Here is a 21,731-nt window from a genome sequence, read left to right on the forward strand (position 1 = left end):
TTTTCTTGTTTCAATTAATTTGCACAAGGGTGTAAATTAGGGATGGCTAGGGCAGATAGCCCTTGAGTAGCTTAAGGCAAAACTCAAAACAAACAAGCGACTATACCCACGGCTTGATACGGTACAAATAGTCACGTAATGAGTCTATCTTGTGCATGGAAATCAATGGAGAGTTATTCTAATTAGTGAAAAAAGCAGCCATGGATTAACCATTAAGCAAAATAAACACGTGCTTGTGGCACCAAGGTAAGGGGGGCACCACAGTTTTTCCCCTGGCTATCATGCCCTCAACTCTTTCCCTGCAGCACTCAATTTTAGTCGGTTGTTTTGTAATTGTCCTTATTTGGCGTGTTCGACTTTACCCTGCATTGTTAAAAAAAAAAAAAAAAAACGTTATATTTGGCTCGGTGAGTGACTAAAGTTTCGAAAAACCATTAAACTATATATCTGATGTAAGAAGTAATTGATTTGCGAAAGACAACTGTAAAGTTGTCTGGTTGGTTGGATGATTTAGTGTTTTATGGCACAAAGCAGCTGGACTATCTGCACCAAACATCAGATAAAAAGTTAAAAGTAAATTTAGTAAAATTTATAAATAGAAATTAAGGTAAAACAAAACAAAGTTTAAAAAACATAAATAGCATAAAACTAATGTTTACATCCAGTCTACAACGTTAAGAGAAAAACTACAGTAATACAAGTTGTAAAGGACTTTCTGTAGCACAGATGTGATTATCATAACTCGCCAGGAAGACAAACTACTATCAGTCACTTGAAGTTGGCCTTTTCAGTCCTGGTTCCAAGTCACTCGACGTTATGGCCATTTTACAAAAGTAAAGTTATAAAAGTTTTAAAAAAGTTGTGAAAAAATTTAACAATAACTCACCAGGATGACTAACGGGTGGTTCAAACAGCAGCGTTTGTCACCTTAAGTTGGCCTTTCCAGTCCTGGTTTTGAGTATTTTGATGTTATGACCATTTTCTAATTTCAAATCTAGGTGGACTGTGATTCTTAATAGGGAATCACATCCAAAAAGTTCTAATGTATAACTTAAAAACTTAAATGGCATTAAAAAGATTAATGTCCTTTAAAAAACTAAAAACATTACCAAGGTAGACAGTGTCACCATCACCAATAATACTGTCAAATGTTATGGACAAACCTTGCGATAGAACATGTTTAAAATAGTGCCGTCATTGAGAGTCGTAACGACGACAAGAAAGTAAAATGTGGCTTATTTGACCTGAGTATTACACAGACAACACACTGGAGCATCAGTTCCAGATAAAAGAAAACGATGTGTTAAAAACTGTGACCAATGCGTAGTCTAGTTAGAACAACTTCCTCCTTCCGATCCTTACAAAAGCAAGACAGCCAAAGCCCAATACAGGATTTCATTTGAAAAAGCTTGTTTTCGCGTTACTCACTCCAAGTCGACTGCCAGCAGGAAGCCAGGCCTTGAATACAGGACCACAGTCCATGTATGGAACAGACACAATGGTGATAGTGACAGAGCAGATAGCAAGCTCGTTCCCGCGAATACCAACGTGGCCCAGTATACAGAAAAACTGGGTACAAGTAGATGTTAAAGAGAAATGGGTCAGTCGGTTTTGAATATCAGCGAGAACAGGGTGTGAACTAAGGTGAAGCGATTCCAGGACCAGTAGATAACTAAGCGAGTCAGTGTGAATAATGCGGTTTGAATATTGCTGAGCTTCCATATGATCCATGACAAGAGAAATGGCATACAGTTCAGCAGTAAACACAGAAGCTGTAGAGAGGATTATGCGTGCAACCACCGAACCACAAAAAGCCATGGCAAAGGCCACAGAGTCACCTGATTTCGAACCATCTGTATAGACAGACATGGAAGAATGATTTGAAAGATGTTCAGCAAATTGCAGACAGTATTTCCAATCAGAATTGTCTGCTTTTCTGAGATGACTTAAGGATAGGTTACATTTGGGGACTGTAAGAAGCCATGGCGGGATGGACTGACCAGCAGATACAGCAATGTTATCCAAGTACAGACCCAATTTATCCAACTGCACCTGGATACAAAGGCCAAAAGGAACAATGGCAGATCATCTGTTCTGAAAAAGTATGGCCCACTGAGTATGTAAGACACAACCCCAGGTGGGATGCTTTGGTAAGGAATGAAGTTTCGAAGCATATAGTAAAGACAGCTGCAAACAGCAGAGGTGCAAGGAAGGGTCATGAGACTCTATGTATAAGCTCTGAACCGGGAAAGTGTGAAAAGCGCCAGTGCAGAGACGAAGTCCTTGATGATGAATGGGGTCCAGCATCTTTACGGCTGAGAGTCTAGCAAAGCCATAGACTAGTGATCCATAGTCGAGTTTCAATCAAATAAAAGCACGATATACCTTTAGCATACAACATCGATCTACCCCAATTGGTGGAAGAGAGGACATGGAGGATGTTCAGTGCTCTTGTACATTTGACCCGAAGCTGCTTGATGGGTGGTATAAAGGTCAGCTTACAATCAAAGATAAGCCCCAAGAACTTTGTCTCAGGGACCACAGGCAGTACAACTTCACTGGTACAGAGTTCAAGATCAGGATGAATACCGCGTTGGCGACAAAAGTGCATGCAAACGGTCTTAGAGAGAGAGAAGTTAAAGCCGTTTGCTGTGGTTCACTTCAGTAAACGACTGAGGGCACTCTGTAGCTGCTGCTTAATATACCTCATGTTCGATGACTGACATGAGATGTGAAAGTCGTCGACATAAACCCGTTTGCAACAGTGAGAGGGAGTTTTTCAGTGATGGCATTAATTTTTATACTGAAAAGTGTGACACACAAAAACACAGCCATGAGGGACTCCAAGTTCCTGTAGAAAAGAACAGGAAAGTGTCGAACCCACACAAACTTGGAATCTCGTGTCTATTAAAAATTTTTAATAAAAATGGGCAAATTGCCACGTAACCCATATATATGGAGGTCTCACAAAATGCCATACCTCCATTATGTATCACAAACCTTCTCAACGTCAAAGAATATTGATATAACTTGTTGTTGTTTGAGAAAGGCTTCTCTGATTGACGTTTCAAGTCGAATCAGGTGATCCACGGTGGAGTGCTGTCATCGGAACCTACACTGGGTGGGAAAGAGTTGTTTGATTCGAGGAGCCAAACAAGACGAGCGTTAACCATCCTCTCTAAGGTCTTACAGAGACAGCTCATCAAAGCAATTGGAAGGTAATTTGAAAAACTTGGGATCTTTCCCAGGCTTAGAGAAAGGCAGGACAATCGCCTGGCACCAGGCATCAAGAAAAATATTCTCCTGCCAGATCCGGTTAAAAACAATCAGAAGAATAGTAAGAGAAGTAGTGGATAGATGGCACAGCATTTCACAGTGTACATCATCAGGTTCAACTGATGTATTGCCAAACCAATGAAAGACCAATTTGAATTCCACCAGTGTAAAGGGACGATTACAATTATAGAAACAATCAGCTTGACAGAAAAGAGGTGATCACTCTGCCCAAGTCTTGATGGCAAAAGCTTTCACCTGGAGTATTGGCGATGCTCTGGGTATCAGCTACTTTCTGATCAACAGAGAGCAAGATCGAGAGGGGAAAAGAATTATACTACCCATTGACCTTTCGAATCTTGCCTCATATGACTTTGAAACTGGTGGTAGAAGATATGCTGGTTGTGAACTTAATCAAGATTCCTTATGGCTTTGACATCTCACCCACTGAGCATGTGCACGGGACTGCTGGAAAGCAATGGAATTCGAGAGAGTAGGATATTTATGGAAAGCATCCCAGGCCCGTTTTTGAGCTTTCTGTGCTATGTAGCAGGCAGAATTCCACCACAGACAGGGATATAGTGGAAAACGTGTCGATGTTTTACGAATACATTGAGCAGCTGCTTGTGTAATAGTCAGTTACTGCTGTCATCTATTGATGGCTTACAGACGATGGCAGGATCAAGTTCTTCGAGTGCAGTGAAAGAGGGCCAGTTTGCATGATCCAACTTCCACCAGGTCACGCGGGTCGTATGGCATTGACCACAGTCAGTCTCTCTCAAAATTGGAAGAAAATAACCACTGCCTTGTGGATTATTGTCAACCCTCCATGAAAAATGGGAGAATAATGAAAGGGAGCAAATTGAGAGATCAATAGAAGTAAAAGACTGACTAGGTGCATGAAAATAAGTAGAAGAACCAGTATTGAAAAGAAAAAAGTTGTGATTAGAGAACTTAGGTTTCATAGAGCGAACCCTCCTATCAATATTAGCACTTCCCCAAGGGAAATAATATCCATTTATCCCCCAGGGTTAAAAATGGAGACGGCAACTGTTCAATGAGAGCACCAAGGTTTGATTGATCACATGTCTCTCCAGGCGACAGGTAGAGAGAACCAACAGTGATGATATGACCCAAGGAAACACGGATGGCTATGGTCTCCTACGGTGAGTCGAGTGGCAAAGACAGAATGAGCACATGCTGATCAACCAACAATGCCACTCCTCCATGCACTTGTCCATCATACAGCCTGTCATCTCTATACAAAGAAAACCACAAAAAGATGACTGTATCAGCAAGTTTCAGAAATGTTTCCTGTAAGGAAAGACATACAGGACAGTAGGAAGCAATCAGTGTTTTGATGTCATCCAAATTAGAACGTAAGTCTAGACAGTTCCATTGTATCAAGATGGCCATTTTTATTTATGTGTAGGCAAACTTAGTGGAGAACCCTTCTGTTTACAACTACGTCTTTTTTTCTTCACTGTTCTTATTCGACGAAGGTCTATCGACCTCCATGGATCCTGTCCTAGGTCGATTGGACAGGTCTTTGCTGTTGGAAGTGGATTCCAGTGACTGATGGCGTGAACGAATGATCGTTTTGCATCTTAGGGTGGGATAAGAAGATGTATCCGATGAAATTCCTGTACTCAGAACCAAAGAAAGGGGATTTTGGGATTTGTTGAAATGTATTTAAGGGACAGAGATCGGCGTTGAAGTTGATTCATTAACTTTTTTAACCATGGAGGTCAAAAGACTTTTCATTTGTTTTGAGAACGATTCTTTTGGAGGCACTGAGAGAACTGTCTGCACTCCCATTGTATTTGTAGAATAAAGTGCAACAGCATACGCCCGAGATGAAGTGGTGAACAGAAATTTTTCGAGCCTTAGGATAAGTAATGTTATGAATCGTTTTCAAATCTTGCATCTCTTTTTTCTTCCAACCATTTAGGGCAAGAACGAAAGTAGGAAGAGTGAGAGCCATTGCAATTTATGCAACAAGGGTCTATTTCACACTCATAGGCACCATGGTCCTTGCCATTGTAATGAGCACACGTCAAGAAACCACGACATGTCATCTTTGAGTAACCGAACTGTTGACACTGAAAATATCAGAGAGGGTTTTGAATGTATGGCCATACCATGCAATTAAGATAACCTGTCTTGATGGTGGCAGATGTACTTGGTGATGTAAATGTCAGAACGAGGATATTGGTCGGCATCGTAATTCTATCTTTGCGAGTGGAGATACGTCTCACTACAGAAACTCCTTGAGTGGAAAAACCAGCGAGAATCTCTGATTCGGGGATGTTCTTGAAGTCCTTCTCAACAATAACTCCTTGTGATGAATTCAAAGTACCATGAGGTGTAACCTCCATAGCTATATTCCCAATCTCCTTTAAATGCAGAAGGAGTTCACTGTTTCGAGATGTGCATGTTTCCACCAATATGTCACCAGATCGAAGCTTCTTTACTAACTTTGGAGAGCCAGCAAGTCCCTCTCGTCCCTTCTGAATAGGCCTGGCATGGCCAAGCGCGTAAGGCGTGCGACTCGTAATCCGAGGGTCGCGGGTTCGCACCCGCGTCGTGCCAAACATGCTCGCCCTTTCAGCCGTGGGGGCGTTATAATGTTACGGTCAATCCCACTATTCGTTGGTAAAAGAGCAGCCCAAGAGTTGGTGGTGGGTGGTGATGACTAGATGCCTTCCCTCTAGTCTTCCACTGCTAAATTAGGGACGGCTAGCACAGATAGCCCTCGAGTAGCTTTGTGCGAAATTCCAAAACAAGCAAACCCTTCTGAATAAAAAAAAAGGAGATATTTGCTCTAATGGTTTGTATGAAAGAGAATGTAGGATAAGAAAATGTTGTACAACATATTATATTGCTCACCATTGACTTTTATATTCACCATAAACAGGATCAATTTACTGCTTTGTTTGTAAACTTTTTGCCCCTAAATTTTCTTCGCGATTTTTTGAAAGAAAATGGTTCAGTGACTGGCGAAATACTATTGCAAATGATCATCATGGAAAAAACACTACTCACCGAGACTCTATGCTAAAATACATAACACACAGATAAAGCTTAGGCTTGCCAAAAAAGCTGGAAAAACAAATTTAAAAAAGTGCAATTACTGGGAATGTCTTGGAATGTGTAATAGCTGTCATAGTTGAACATGTCCTGGTTTTTCGAGGAACAGATGAAAAATTTGTTTCACTGCTAAATGGGAATTGTTTAAGGCTGCTTAAGCTCATAAGTCAGTTTGATCCATTTTTATCAGAGCACATTTCGAAATATAGAAATTCTGGAAAAAAATCCTTCTTACTTGTCCAAAACCACCTGTGAAGAACTCATTGAACTAATGGCTCAGAAGGTTCACGCGTTCATTGTTGATGAAGTACATTTTTCTGGTAATTTTAGCTTATCAGTTGACGCCAGACCTATCACATATAGATCAGTTAAGTGTTATACGTTGTACTTCGATACTTAAAAGATGAGCAGCCTATTGAACGCTTTATAACTTTTCTGGAAGTGAAAAGCCATACCAGTGAGGAAATGGCAAATCAGGTATTGCAGTACTAACGTACTAAATTTGATTTTTCAAGTTGTAGGGGTCAGTCTTACGACAATGCTGCTAACAGGTCTGGGCATTATAAGCGGATGCAGCAAAAGATTTTAGAAGAAACTAAGTTTGCCATATATGTGCCCTGTGCAGCCTATTCACTAAATCTGGTAGGCCAAAGTGCTGTTGACTGCTGTCAAGTGGTAGTTAATTTTTTCTCTACAATACATTTGCTCTATACATTTTTTCAGCCCCAACCAGCCGGTGGAAAATTTTTAAAGCTTGTTTTGGAAATGAAAGTGTGTTAAATTTTCTCTCTGATGCCAGATGGGAGGCACATGCTATGACAACAACAGCAATTTTGAAGTCTTTATTTAAGATTTTGAAAGCTTTAGAATGCCTACTAGTTGAAGACCAGTCACAAAAGAGAGACATTAGAAGAGAAACAGACAATATTGCAAATAAGATGCAAGAGCTATAATTTGTTTTTATGTTGATCACGTGGGATGAAATTTTGTAAGTTTCATAAAGCGAGTTATGCAAAATGAGGATGTGAACTTAAAAACACGTGCAGATCTGTACGAGTCATTAGCTGACCAACTTCGTACTTTAAGGGATGACTTTAAAATATTTGAAGTAGTTGCAATAGAAATACTACCAGATGTTGATTAGAATGCAGCTTAAACTCGCAAACGTGTCAGAAAGAAGGTACTCAATGACTGAGATGCACAAGAAGTAGATCTGAATGCCAGGGATAAATTTCATATCACCACCTTCTACACAATTGTTGACAAACTAGAAACCCAGATGAGAAGAAGAGGAGAGGTGTACAAAGAAACAGCAAACAGATTTTCTTTCCGAAATGATGTGCAAGATGATATCACTAATTGATGCTTACCCAAAGGACTTGTACACTAATCTCTCTGCCGAGCTTCGACAGTTTCACTCATATGTGCGCCATAAGTTCAGTGCAACAAAAGCTGTAAAAACCAGATTCAGTCATGCTGAACTTTGTAAAATAATATCAGAAAACAAAATTGAGTGTGCATTTCCAAACGTAGGCATTACATTACGTATATTTTTAGCATTAATGGTCACAAATTGCACAGCTGATCGTTCATTTTATCAATTCAAGCATATTAAAAATCCCAACAGAACAACTATGCGACAAGACAGGCTGGATGTCTTGTCTCTGCTAAGTATAGAAGCAGATTTGTTTTATCAAATTAGTTTTGAGGACTTGATCAGATTTTGCAACTAAGAAATTTAGAAGTAAACTTTTTTAAAATTTAAATAAATATTAGTGTATAAATAAATAATTTGCTTTCAGGGTTTTAAGTTCAAAGTGAAAAGTTGTTAACATCAAAGTGATAATTTTTTTGAATAAGTTTTGAGTAAATTTTTCATTTTTGTGACCATTAAAGTGAGAATTGTTGTTAACTCAGAGTGAAAACAAATATACAGTAAAAGTAATTTTTTAATCATCATTAATCAGAGAAGTGACTTCCCTCATAATTTCTAAATAAAAGGCCTCAGTCATTGCTTCATTTTGACCTATGCCCAATATGTTAAATAAATAAAGTTTTTATTTTATATAGTTGTGGGGTCTGACCTGGAAGAACACTGAAGAATGGTTATAAATTTTCGAACTTTTATTTCACTTTAAACACTTATCGAGTCTTAATGTCTTTTCAGTTAAGTGAAGGGGGGCACCATTGTTGGGCTGTGCTTAGGGCATCAGTTGCCCTTAATCCGGCTCTGGAAGAATGTTCAATTTATTAGAACCCAACACTTTTATAATTTCTAGATAACGTACAGTGGTATATTTAATGAACTAAATTATTTCGTACTTTACTGGGCACATTAAATAAATTTGAAAATCTATGGTTTCATTTTACAATACGTAATGCTTTACAGTTGTTTTTTACGTCATATTTCACATGAATGATTTTTTGCATATTTGATGGTATTTAATACAACGTTTTGCTTGAATCAAAGAATTTATGCTAAACACATTAAACATAACATAATTCAACATCGTAATGCCATTTGATTAATAACTAACGACCCAACATTTAGAAATAAATTTAGTATCACTGCTGTTATTTTAAAACTGCAATATAACTCGAACTTTAAGGAGGGTGGGGAGTTATTTCATCCATAAACTTGATGATAAAACATTGTTATAATTTATTTGTTCTGTTGAATTTTGTGCAGTGTTGCTCGGTGGCTATCTGCACTAGCTCTCCCTAACGTTGAAGAAATAGACTAGATAGGAAGCAGATAGTCAACACCGCCAACTCTTGAGCTACTCTTTAACGAGTAATGAGATTGACCGTTTATAATAACGGCCCCACGACTGAAATGGCAAGCATGTATCAACAATATCACACACCAAAGCTGTAAATCGGGTAATATAACGTATAAGAGTTTCGTACAATAGAACTGTACCTTGACTAATATAAATTATGTTGTAGAACACGTGAAATATGGGACACTTAAGCTTAGATATATCAATATTATCACACACCAAAGCTGTTGCTCGACGATTAGTAAATTCGTTTCCAACAATACCGTAGGCAACAGTAATCATAGACGCAGATCCGAAAGCTTCCACGATTCTGACAGCAAAGGCTAAAACAATGAACGTTGTTCCATGTGGGCTGAGATTCAGTGTGCTGAAACGAAAAACTACACGAAATTTAATATCAAAACAGCTTTGGGTCTAGTTTATAGATTAATCATAACCCTAACTTGTCGTATGTAGATTAAATATAATTTGTTTTATGTAATTGTGTTATATCTTTGGGTGTGTTATTTGGGATTATTTGATGAAAATAACAGCAAAACATGTCCACATGATAAAGAATTAATTATTTCTTTAACATTGTTCACAGGTTATGGTAAGCCTAACTTTCTCATAAACATTTTACCACAATTTTCTCGCTGATCGATAAAATAGACACTGTCTACGTAACTCACTGGCGAATTTAATCATAGACAAAGAAACAAGATCCTAATCAACCACCCACTAACTTGCACTGAACTGAATAATTCATCAATTGCTTTAACTTATATCAGTCTTCCCCTAGCAAACAAACATCTAAATTAAAATATGAAACAAACAACTAAAATTCAACTTTAATTTTCGTTTACGAATAAAATTTAACATGGTTAATTTTGGTTTGAATTTTATACATCAAATTAATTAACATGAATTTTATGTAGGTTAATCAGAAATATAAAAATTAACCTTAATGAACAGTGATGACGAGAAAACCTACTTGTAGAGAAAAATATATATGTAAAAATGGCTCGTTTGGGTTTATTTTGGGCTTAAGTTGTTGTATAAGTAAGGCTTGCAAATCAAATAAACACAACATAACCATAGAAAACACCCACATACTAAATAAAGAAACAAACATAAACAAACGTAAAATTAAAGAAGCTTTACTTATACAACAACTCAAGCCCAAAATAAACCAATGGAAAAGAACACCTTTATATCTATATTATATATATATATATATATTCAAACATCTAAGCAAGCCCTCTACATTTCTACACTCAGTTACATAACCTCCTTCAAACATGTGGTCAGCTATCGGTTAGTTACTTCTTTCCTTCTTTGTGAACCTGACGATGACCGAAGAAGGTCGAAACGTTGTTCGCTCCTCTACATAAAAATTTTCTCAACTCAAACGAGCCGTTTTTACACATATATTTAACCTTAATGAAGTTAATCCCATGTTTATAGGTTAATTAAATTTGATGCTAGTAGCTTGATTTTACATATGTACTATAATTTAGTTTCTGAAGCAATAATAAACGTGGTTATTACAGTACGCTAGTAAATTAAACACAACGATCGGTGAGGTTAGGCCTAGGAACAATTAAATCAAATAATCACATAATTCACCAGGATCTGTATACCATTAAACTAACAGATCCAATAGTTGCTAGGATCTTTATACAATTAAAGCAAACGATCAGTAGTTCTTTAAAGCAAACGATCAGTAGTTCTTAGAGAAATGTGTAGAGTTAAACCAAAAGAACTCACCCAAACAAGACGGAACATGTTCCTGTGACAAACACTCCAGTAGCTGCAATTACTTTACTTGATATGAAAGGAACCTGAAAACACAACACAATATCACAAGTTACACAGACAACAAAATTTATCTATGAGTATATCTGTTACTTATAGCATAATTTATCTTTGCATACAACTTTAACGGACAACACATTTTGCCAGTTAACAGAAATTAAAGAAAACAGTTTAACTGTTAATATAATTTTTTAGATACAAAACACTTTACTCATTAAAAGAACTTTTACAGACAAGAAAGTTTAATAGTTTGCATAAATTTCAGAACTCATCTGTATGTTTATATATACAGTTACGACAGAAAGTGTTCGTACCCCTGCGTCGTGAGTAGTTTTTCCTCATAACTTAAAAAGTATCACGATTAGGATAACAAACATATAGTGTATTATAAATATTATACTAACACACATCTACATAATTTTTTATGTAAATTGAACGACAAATAAACTGTTTATAAACAAATAACCAAACATAGGAGGGGAAGAAAGTGTTCGTGCGTCTACTTTAATGGTCAGTTGTGTAGCCTTTCAGGTGAATTACTTGGTGCAATCTCTTCTCATAGCCCTCCATGATCGTTTGACAGTACACGACTGGTATTTTCTTCCATTCTTCTTTACAGAAGGCCTCCAACTCTTGCAAGTTTTTCGGATGACGCTGATGAACCCTGGTCTTCAACTCACGCCAAACGTTTTCAATTGGATTGAGATTGGATGACTGCGATGATCACTCCAGAACACTTATATGGTTCCTCTGCAACCAGGATTGCATATATTTTGATGTCTGCTTAGGGTCATTGTCGTGCTGGAAGATCCAATGACGCCCAAGCCGCAAGTTCCGAGCATCATTCTTGATATAAGTGCCTAATATATCAACGTAATCTTCTTTTTCATGATTTTGTTGACGCGATGAAGGCTGCCTACACCAGAAGAGCTGAAGGAACCCCATAACATGATCGAGCCACCTCCGTGTTTAACTGTAGGGACGGTGTTCTTTGGAAGATTTCGTTCCCCCTTCTTACGGAAAATATAGCGAACATTATTGTGGCTGAAAAGCTCGATAAACCCAGAAGAGTGTAACATGTTCGTAACTGTAGTGGTGCTTACTTCAACCCTAGTTTCCCTTACCAGTTTCTGTATGTCATTACGTGTTAAACGAGAGTTCCTACTAAATTCTCTGAGAACCTTCCTTTTGGTTCTCTCTGGAATTTTGGTGGGGCGTTCGGAACGACGGAGTTTAGCAGTTGATCATGTGAGCTTAAACTTGGCAATTATGCTTTGAACAGTAGATTTCGGCACCATAAGTTGTGCAGCAATACCAGAAAGAGACACACGAAACTTGTATTGTACAATAATTCGGTTTTTTAAATCACTGGACAGTTGTTTCCTGTTCGTCATGATGACCAAGCAAATAATGACGAAGACGGCGCTAAATTGCCGGAAGTACACTTTTTGCTGGCTAAATTACAATAATTATGAACCAAGTGTCTGGTTCTGGAATGGTAAATGTAGTTTATCCGCCAAACTAAACAAAATTTTTACGGGAATATTAGTTTTTTCATACGTTCTGAGCTGTACGAACACTTTCTGCTCCTCCTATTTTTGGTTATTTGTTTATAAACAGTTTATTTGTCGTTTAATTTACATAAAAATTTATATAGTTGTGTGTTAGTATAATATTTATAACACGTCATACTTTTATTAACCTACTCGTGATATTTTTTTAAGTTATGAGCAGAAAACCACTTGGGACGCAGGTGTACGAACACTTTCTGTCGTAACTGTATATACTGAGTAGTAATGGTGTTTGGTTAGTGATGTAAAATAGTATTTGATTAGTAATGTAGTAATGATGCTTCATTAATAGTGTAGTAGTAATGCTTCGTTAGTAGTGTGATAACGGTCCTTCGTTAGTGATGTAGTAAAGGTGTTTGGTTAGTATTGGTACTTACTAGAATAGATATTACTGGAGATGTAATTAAGATAACCAAATTAAAAAACTCCAAACACCAGTCCATACTGAATAGATGTTGCTCCTTTCTTTTCAGCCTAAGTTAAAATGACAATTTAATTTGGATGTATTATTTCTCAAAAACTTTTAAAATGTTCAAAGTTTTATAACATCCTATATCAAAAATACATGATGACACGGTTTTCAATTAAAATTAATAGTTACACAATAAAATGGATATTTAGTAAAAACCTTCACTAAATGTAATTAATGTTACGAGGATTTTTCCATCTCTGGTTGAGATTATTCACACTTTCTAATGTTATAAAATTATTATTCACTCCTTATAATAATAATATTTATTATTTTATGATAAGTTAGATATTTCACAACTTGAAGAAGTAAAGAAATACTCTAATTTTTTCCTAGTCGCTATTGAAAATGTTTACTTAGGTTTGTAAAATTAATTTTATATAAACAAAAATGAAAAAGTTGTTCCAAAAAACAAAGAGAAATTTAACTAAACATTGTTGTATTAACAGTAAATTTAATTTTCACTAACTATGAACACATGTATTATTATTTTAACTTCTGTTATTCATGATGAAAATGAATAATATACGTTAGCAATTATAGAGTGTATAGTATTAAAAACACGCAATTAATTACATTCCACGTTCAGTCTGTAGGATCTTTAATCAATGAGATAATATATGTTATTTTAAATAATTGTAATTTTGTTAAAGTAAATCAATTTTATCAAAGCATTTAAACCATATAATGAATCACATTTCTCCCAACAAAATGAAGAATACAATAATTTAATTTCGAGAATAATTATTAAACATATTGAAATAAATTTAACAAACCTAATTTTCTTAACTACGACTACACCTATACTAGAAATAGTTAAATTGAATTTTGTTTACTAATAAAGCAATTATGAAAGGTAACAATTTCGTTATTCACTAATAATAATTAACCGTACAGAAAATATATTAATTTATACCCATCACATGTTTATTGAAGTCAACATATACTAATCATAACACAATGTAACACAAACTTTGTTCCTGGAAAGTGTGTGTTATTTCTTAATCGATAACGTTGTAAAAGTACAGAAAATGGCTATTATTCCATTAAACTTTGCTTCTGTGACCTGGATAGTGAAATTGAAAAATTAACCCATTTTGTATCTAAAAACGGTCAAATGTGCTCATTTTCATTCACATAAGGTCTGAATAAAACAATATATGAATCAAGATTTACATGTATTTGTACTAAAGTTTTTCAGAAAATGCTTAGAAGTGTGTAATTTTTCGAGATTTGCGACTGTAATGTAAATCACTTTCACGTATCAGCCCCCAAATATAGTCTTCCATCATGTTTTCGTTATATGCTCCCTGGTAGTGGTGTTCAAAGTCCAGTATGTCATGGTGGAAGCGCTCGCCTTGCTCTTCTGAGTATGTTTCCATGTTTTCCTTGAATTTATCAAGATGAGCGTCAAGGATATGGACTTCCAGGGGCATCCTGCAGCCCATTTTGTCGTAGTTCTTCATCAGAGCCTCAACAAATTCCACATAATTTTCGGCCTTGTGATCGCCCAAAAAACCCCGAACCACTGCGACAAAGATGCTCCAACCTTTTTTCCCCTCCTACTGAGCTTCTTGTAGAATTCTGTGCATTTTATAATCTTCTTTATTTGTAGTTCAACGAAGACACCAGCTTTGACCTTTGCCTCAGACGACTTAGGGAAGAAGTCTCAAAGGTACTTGAAGGCTGCAGACTCCTTATCAAGAGCTGTGACAAATGGTTTCATAATACCCAATTTTATGTGTAATGGTGAGAACAACAACTTCTGGAGAACTCGGTCCGTTGTGGTCAGTGCTTCCTGTTGTAGTGCTCTGGGGTTCCCTGCTGTCCCAAAGGCAAAGATAACAGGGAAACTTGGTAAAGCCTCCTTGGAGACCCTCAGGAATGCCATCATTTTGAAGTCTCAGATAACCTTCCAGCCATACTCATCATACTTCAAGGCTTCTAGCAAGGTCTTGACGCTGTTGTATTTCTCTTTGAGGTGCACCGAATGAGCCAGGGAAAGAGACGGATACTTATTCCCGTTATGGAGCAGCACAGGTTTAAGGCTTTTGGATGAGCTATCAATGAAGAGGCGCCACTCGTTCGGGTTGCAGGCAATTTCAATTGCTTCGCACAGACTGGATACATTGTGGCAGAAGCAGAGCCAATCTTAACAAGTGAAGAAGCTTGAAAGATGTCGGTGATGCTTCCTCTGACTTGCGACTTGCACACTTTCATTCTTGAAAATTCTTGTAAGCTCTACAACATTCTAGAAAGTTCTTGAAATTTTTTGTAAGTTCGAGAAAATTCTCTTTCAGCTACTCAGCACTGAATCTACGTGGAATGTTCTGGAAAATGGATAATTTGAAAATTTCAATACCCAGATCACAAAAGCAAAGTTTTAAGAGAAAAATACGTCTTTTCCATTTACTTTAGACATAAGAAATTGGGAAATAACACTTTCTGCCCAGTAGCAAGAAAAAGTAAAAATTTTGTTACATAGTATAATTAGGAGTAGATTAAATGAAATTTAGATTATATAACATAATTATAAATATGTTGGGCAGGATGGGGTGGGTTACAAAATTCCAGCCTGTCATTATTGATGGATCATGCCACAGTTTTAATTATACAGTTTTCGATGATTCATGGTTATTTTTAACAGTAAATAGTATATTACTTGTGCTTAATTATCGACAGTACAGATTGATTAATTGTTTACGATTAAGCACAAAGCTACACAATAGGCTATCTGAGCTCTGCCCACTACAGATATCGAAAACTGGTTTCTAGCGATGTAAGTCCGCAGAAATACCGCTGTGTCACTGAGAGGATCGATAGTACAGATTTTAACAATAACTGTTGTTCTAATTATGTTTAATTTTCAATACTACAGATTTTTAACGCTAACTAGTGTACTACTTACAAGTATGTTTAATTTTCAATAGTACAGATGTTTTAAGAATAATTAACAAACCAGTTTTGGAAAGAAAGGGGCAAGAAGAGCATAACAACTAGCTAGACTGATTAAAGACAAGTTCACGATGACGAGAACTGATAACTGTTGTCGAGTTAAAGACGTTTTAACTGTAGGGCTGTCATCAGCTGACTCTTCAACATTGATTGATTGATTTCCAGATTCGAATGGTACAGAACCAACATCGCATGATGATGAAGAACCTGACTCTGACTGAATATTTAGCATTGCTCCTGAGGGCAGAAAACTTCCGTCTTACCAGATGTCGCTGTAATGATATTCAAGTATACTCTATGTATATATACTTGCTTGTAAATAATATAAATCTGAATAAATTTATTTGATATGCAAGTGCAATACCAGAAAACATAGTTGTAACAAAATTTAATAAATATCTATAGTTCATACGAGCACATAAAAACATTTCCATTCGTATGTAATTATACCACCAGGGAAAGTAAGCACCACCATTACATAAAAATTTCAATGTAAAAATCTTGCTGCTACCCATAAAGAAGAAAGGTCTACCTCTCGAAAGTGCTTGGGTTACAGGATTGTTATTATTTTTTATAATAACTTCTTGAATCTGTTGTTGTCACTTATACACGTCACAGACAGATTTGGTATTAGATGTACACAGATCTTTTCAACCCAGCTATTAAACTTAACTCTCTAACTTCCCATCACAGCTACAAGTCTTAACTCCCAAACCTTTCACCCCAACTGTAAGACCTAAATCCCAATCATTTTACATTAACTATAAAGCCTAAATTCCAATCTTTCCACTCCATCTATAATGCCTAATCCTCCATCCCAGTTATAACACCTAACTCTCGATGCCTCGAGTTCAATCATATTTTGGGGTTCAGTGATTATAGTGTCAGACTGTGGATGTGATGTTCTGTAATTAGCAGCCAGTTTCCGCCAAAAACATCGTACCCTGCACTTTAAAGTAGTGACTATAAAACCCTATTTTACAGTTAAAGTAGAAGATGAGCTGGCACAGGGTTGTGTTGACTAGATGCCTTCCATCTAGTGTATCGTTTGAAAACTAGAGATGGCTAACAAAGATCTTGCCTTAACTTTGAAACATCACTTAAAACAAAGGATGGCTAACACTGATAATTAATTGCCTTCCCTCTAGGGCATCACTTAAAACAAGGGATGGCTAACACTGATAATTAGTTGTCTTTCCTCTAGGACATAAAACAAGGGATGGCTAGCACTGGTAATTAGTTGCCTTCCCTCTAAGGCATCACTTAAAATAAGGGATGGCTAACATTGAGAGCCCTGGAGTAGCTTTGAGCAGAATTAGAAATATAACATCAAGAGATCTTCTCGATGTTCGAGTTTCTTATGTATTTTTATTTACATACACGTCGAACCTTGTATTTCTACTCTGTTTTTCCCTTTTTGTTTGCCTTCTAAATGAATCAACAGCGTTTACTTACTTTCAACGTTAAAGTCCAGGACCCAGTTTTGGCCAATGATCACAATGCAGATAGCTAACAACAATAATATCATTTACGCTACTCTCTCGATTCACTAACAGATAACATTAGAAAATGCATATCAAAATAGCAAATATATCACTGATAACTAGAAAAATTGTAAATCACAAAAACAAACCAAATCACAGAAATGTACAAAAAGAATTACTTCAAACATCATTAATGTTTTTCTAGTAATTAATTTTCAAGTATTGTTATTACTGGCTATATCCATATGGAAGTATTCCTTCAAACATTACTGATGATTTTCAAGTATTGTTACTACTGGCTTTATCCTTATGGAAGTATTCCTTTAAACATCACCAATGATTTTCTAGTATTGTTACTACTCACAATATCCATATGGAAGTACGAGGTCTGTTCAAAAAATACGCGGACTGACGTCATAAAACAGAATGTATTTTATTTAGAAGTTACAGGTCTGGGACCCCTTCAAAGTACTCTCCTCCCCAACGCACACACTTATCCCAACGGTGTTTCCACTTGTTGAAACAGTCCTGGTACGCTTCTTTTGTAATGTCCTCCAGCTCCTTCGTCGCATTTGCCTTAATCTCGGGAATCGTCTCAAATCTTATACTTTTAAGGGTCTTTTGCGTTTGGGGAACAAGAAAAAATCGCAAGGAGCAAGGTCAGGTGAGTAGGGGGGTGGGGAAGAACAGTGATCGAGTGTTTGGCCAAAAACGCACGAGTTCTGAGGGCTAAATTTCGCAGCAACGCGGTGCATCTTCAATTTTTCGGTCAAATTCTCGTAACAAGATCCAACTGATATCCCACACTCTTCAGCAAGCTCCCTGACAGCCAGACGTCGATTTGCCCGCACCAGGGTGTTGATTTTGTCGACATGTTGGTCGTCAGTTAACGTGGAAGGACGTCCAGGACGCTCATCATCTTCAATGGGCTGTCGACCATCCTTAAAACGTTCATGCCACTTGAAACATGCCGTACGATTCTTAGCAATATCACCGTAAGCCGTGTTAAGCATAGCAAAAGTTTCAGTCGCAGACTTTTCAAGTTTAACACAAAATTTCACAGCAAGTCGTTGCTCCTTCAGGTCATTCATTCTGAAATCCGTCAAACGAAAAAATCGCACTTCACTTAAAACCGCGTAGCTAATACACAAATGAAGATATCTGCAATCGGAAAATAGCGTCGTAATCAGCTGATCTGTGCGAACCTAGCGATACCAAGCGGATTCCCCTGGAACCAACTAGAGCCGCGCAATTCAAACAGTCCGCGTATTTTTTGAACAGCCCTCGTATTCCTTCAAACATCACTAATGATTTTTTATTACTTTTACCACTGACAATATCAATTTGGAAGTATTCCTTCAAACATCATCAATGATTTTCTAGTATTTTTAATTCTGACTATATGAATATGGAATTATTCCTTCAAACATTAGCAATGATTTTTTAGTATTATTGCTACTGATTATATTAATATGGAATTATTCCTTTAAACATCACTAATGATTTTCCACTATTGTTACTACTGGCTATATGAATATGAAAGTATTCCTTCAAACATTACTAATAATTTTTCACTATTTTTACTACTGACTATATCAATATAGAAGTATTCCTTCAAACATTATTAATTAGTTTTTAGTATTGTTGTTATTGACTATATCAATATGGAATTATTTCTTCAAACATCACTTATGCTTTTCCACTATTGTTACAACTATATATATCATAAAACTATTTGCACTCGTCAAGGGCACCGCAGGTTCCTCTTCTCCCAAACAAGATTTAAAATATTTGAAAAACTGTGGAAAACGTTCCTTCATTTTTTCAAACATTAACACACTGAACTACCATGCTTTTGAAACCTTCCCAAGTTTCGTCAACTTAAGATTTTGATCTACTATACTTAACGTGGCCAGAAATCGTCTTAAAGCATTCTTACCTGCTCTAAAATAAGCATGTGACGATTTTCTCAAACTTTTTTAGTTTTCTAACCAAGCACCTTTTTAAAGAATTTCTATGTTTTCAATCGATTCGGGAATGAACGAAGAAAAACGATCTATCGAACGTAAGGCACTAGTAAAACTTCTCAAATATGAGTGAAATTATGCAACTAAGTAACTTAAGTTTTTGGCTGCGATTTAATCTGTAAGAACAGATAATGAGAATGAGACCTAACCCACATGATCAATGAGAGTAAACAAAAACAACAAAAAAAGAGAAGATAACATTCAGTGCTCTGGGGCTGTCAGATTTAGTTAATGTTTTATTTGTCGTGTGTATATTACACCAGTACGTTGATAATCAAATGATAACCAGAAACTACACCCACAGCAGTCACGTGATATTGCTTCTATTGTTACATAGTGGGTGTAGTTCTACATGTGAATGATTAATATTTTATAAGCCATGTAACTAAACAACTATTATATGTTTTACTATATTTTAAAATATTCAAAACAGAACCCTTCAGTGGCTCCATTGTAACTATACAAATTAAAAATCGTGTTTCAAGACCTCTGGTGTATAGAACAGAGATAGTCCATCGTGCAGTTTTGTAAAAGCAATCAAATAAATTGTAATGGGCTTCTCTATCGAAATGTTTTAGAAATCATTTTCCCAGCAGATTTGTATGCCGTTGCTGTTTTCTTGGACGGAATTTATTTATAGGCATATCTCCAACAAAATTTCAAAATCTTACCTACATACCCGAGTCCAGTGATGCACAAGACTAGCCTAAAACTATAACTGCATTTAGTATTAATGTATCTCAGGACAGCTGGTATTAACACTTTTACTAATTAAGCAGAGAAGAACGTTTCAATCTAATACTGATACCAACTGTCCTGTGATACGTTGTTACTTCAAGTGAGTTTCTCGTCATCACAAATTACATTTAGTATTGTACTAGGGCGCTTAGGTACTGGGGGTAATAATCATAATACAAACAAACAATAATACAAAAACAGTGCATAATTACTACTATACGTACTAAGGGCAGAATAATTGCCATGACATCGCTATGTTGTTTATTCCAAGTTCAAAATTTGTACACTTTTGAATAGTGATATAACTCTCATTCAGAAAAACGTCTTGTGTCAATGAATAGCTGTGGAAATTACTGAATTTGGTTACTTAGGAAATTGTTGGTTTGTTTGTATTTTATAATTTTCTCACAGTGCTACATGTAGCTTTCTTTGAACTAATAGAGGAAGACAGCTTGTCAACAGCATTCACTGTCAACTCCTCTCTGACTCTTCTTCTTATAGCACACCCACAGGATCAAAAAGCAGAGCCTTAGATTTAATCCGCACAAACTAGCTTCCAGCCAATTTCCATCAAATATATTAGAAATTTCGCTGAAGGACGCCCAGAAAGAGAGAATAAAACAATATAAATAAATACGAGGTCTGTTCCAAGTTTGACTGTGTGGGTATTTGGGTATTGATGTTGTTAAATACCCAGGAGGGTCAGGTACATTTGACCTCTTCCTCCCTCCCGAACGATTATAGCGTCTGTCTTAGGGTTTTTTTTTTTGTTTTTTTTAAAGCTTTGGGCCAGAGTAAAAGTATAACATCATACTCAGGTCCATTTCAGGCTCAGTCCATGCATGGACGAACAAGGAGTTTTTTTTTTTTTTTCCATTTAATTTTTTTTTTTTTTTGTATTTTCATATATATATATTTTTTTGTATTTTTCTCCTTTTCTCGATTGAGAGAATGCTACTACTACTTGTAGTAACACAAACACTCACACAGAAAAGAAAGTAATAATAATTATTATTATTCAATACTTGAATAATAATTCAAAAAGAGAAGAAAATAAAAATAATAATAATGATTAAAAAAAAAGAAAATAATAATTATAAAAATAAAAGAAACAAGGACTAAGTGTCTAGTGCATAGTGGCCAGCTTGTGTTACATTTCTTAAATATATGTTAAAAGGAGAGGTATTTAGTACCATTTACATCATGTACGTGATATCTGTCGAGATCACACATTAAGTCATTTTTGTGCCAATTCTTATTGAAATATTTTAGAGAATTATGCAAGAGTCTTTCAGCGATTACGACGCCATTTCTCGATTGCAGATATCTTCATTTGAGTATTAGCTACGCGGTTTTAAGTGAAGTGCGAGTTTTTCGTTTGGCGGATTTCAGAATGAATGACCTGAAGGAGCAACGACTTGCTGTGAAATTTTGTGTTAAACTTGAAAAATCTGCGACTGAAACTTTTGCTATGCTTAACACGGCTTACGGTGCCGTTGCTATGAAGTGTACGGCATGTTTCAAGTGGCATGAACGTTTTAAGG

The 21,731-nt window shown here is 36.3% G+C and overlaps 1 protein-coding gene across 10 annotated transcripts in view; it reads right to left on the reverse strand.

The window, feature by feature from the left end:
- LOC143233486 (MFS-type transporter SLC18B1-like) overlaps positions 1-21,731 on the reverse strand; it is a 68,294-nt gene that overhangs the window by 11,561 nt on the left and 35,002 nt on the right. The window contains exons 1-5 of one of the 10 annotated variants that reach the window (XM_076469767.1): positions 20,121-20,290; positions 15,943-16,210; positions 12,892-12,988; positions 10,896-10,969; positions 9,366-9,513 (exon numbers count right to left, since the gene is read on the reverse strand). The exons of 7 other annotated variants lie outside the window; for them this stretch is intronic. In XM_076469767.1, the coding sequence (XP_076325882.1) occupies positions 9,366-9,513; positions 10,896-10,969; positions 12,892-12,988; positions 15,943-15,974 (351 nt within the window). In that variant the 5' untranslated portion in view covers positions 15,975-16,210; positions 20,121-20,290. Of the gene's footprint in view, positions 1-9,365; positions 9,514-10,895; positions 10,970-12,891; positions 12,989-15,942; positions 16,211-19,361; positions 19,559-20,120; positions 20,291-21,731 lie in introns of those variants that run through there. 2 more of the 10 variants (XM_076469763.1, XM_076469762.1) reach the window with 2 other exon arrangements.

The sequence above is a fragment of the Tachypleus tridentatus genome, chromosome 12, assembly GCF_004210375.1.
Source record: "Tachypleus tridentatus isolate NWPU-2018 chromosome 12, ASM421037v1, whole genome shotgun sequence".
In the NCBI taxonomy this organism is placed as follows: Eukaryota; Metazoa; Arthropoda; class Merostomata; order Xiphosura; family Limulidae; genus Tachypleus; species Tachypleus tridentatus.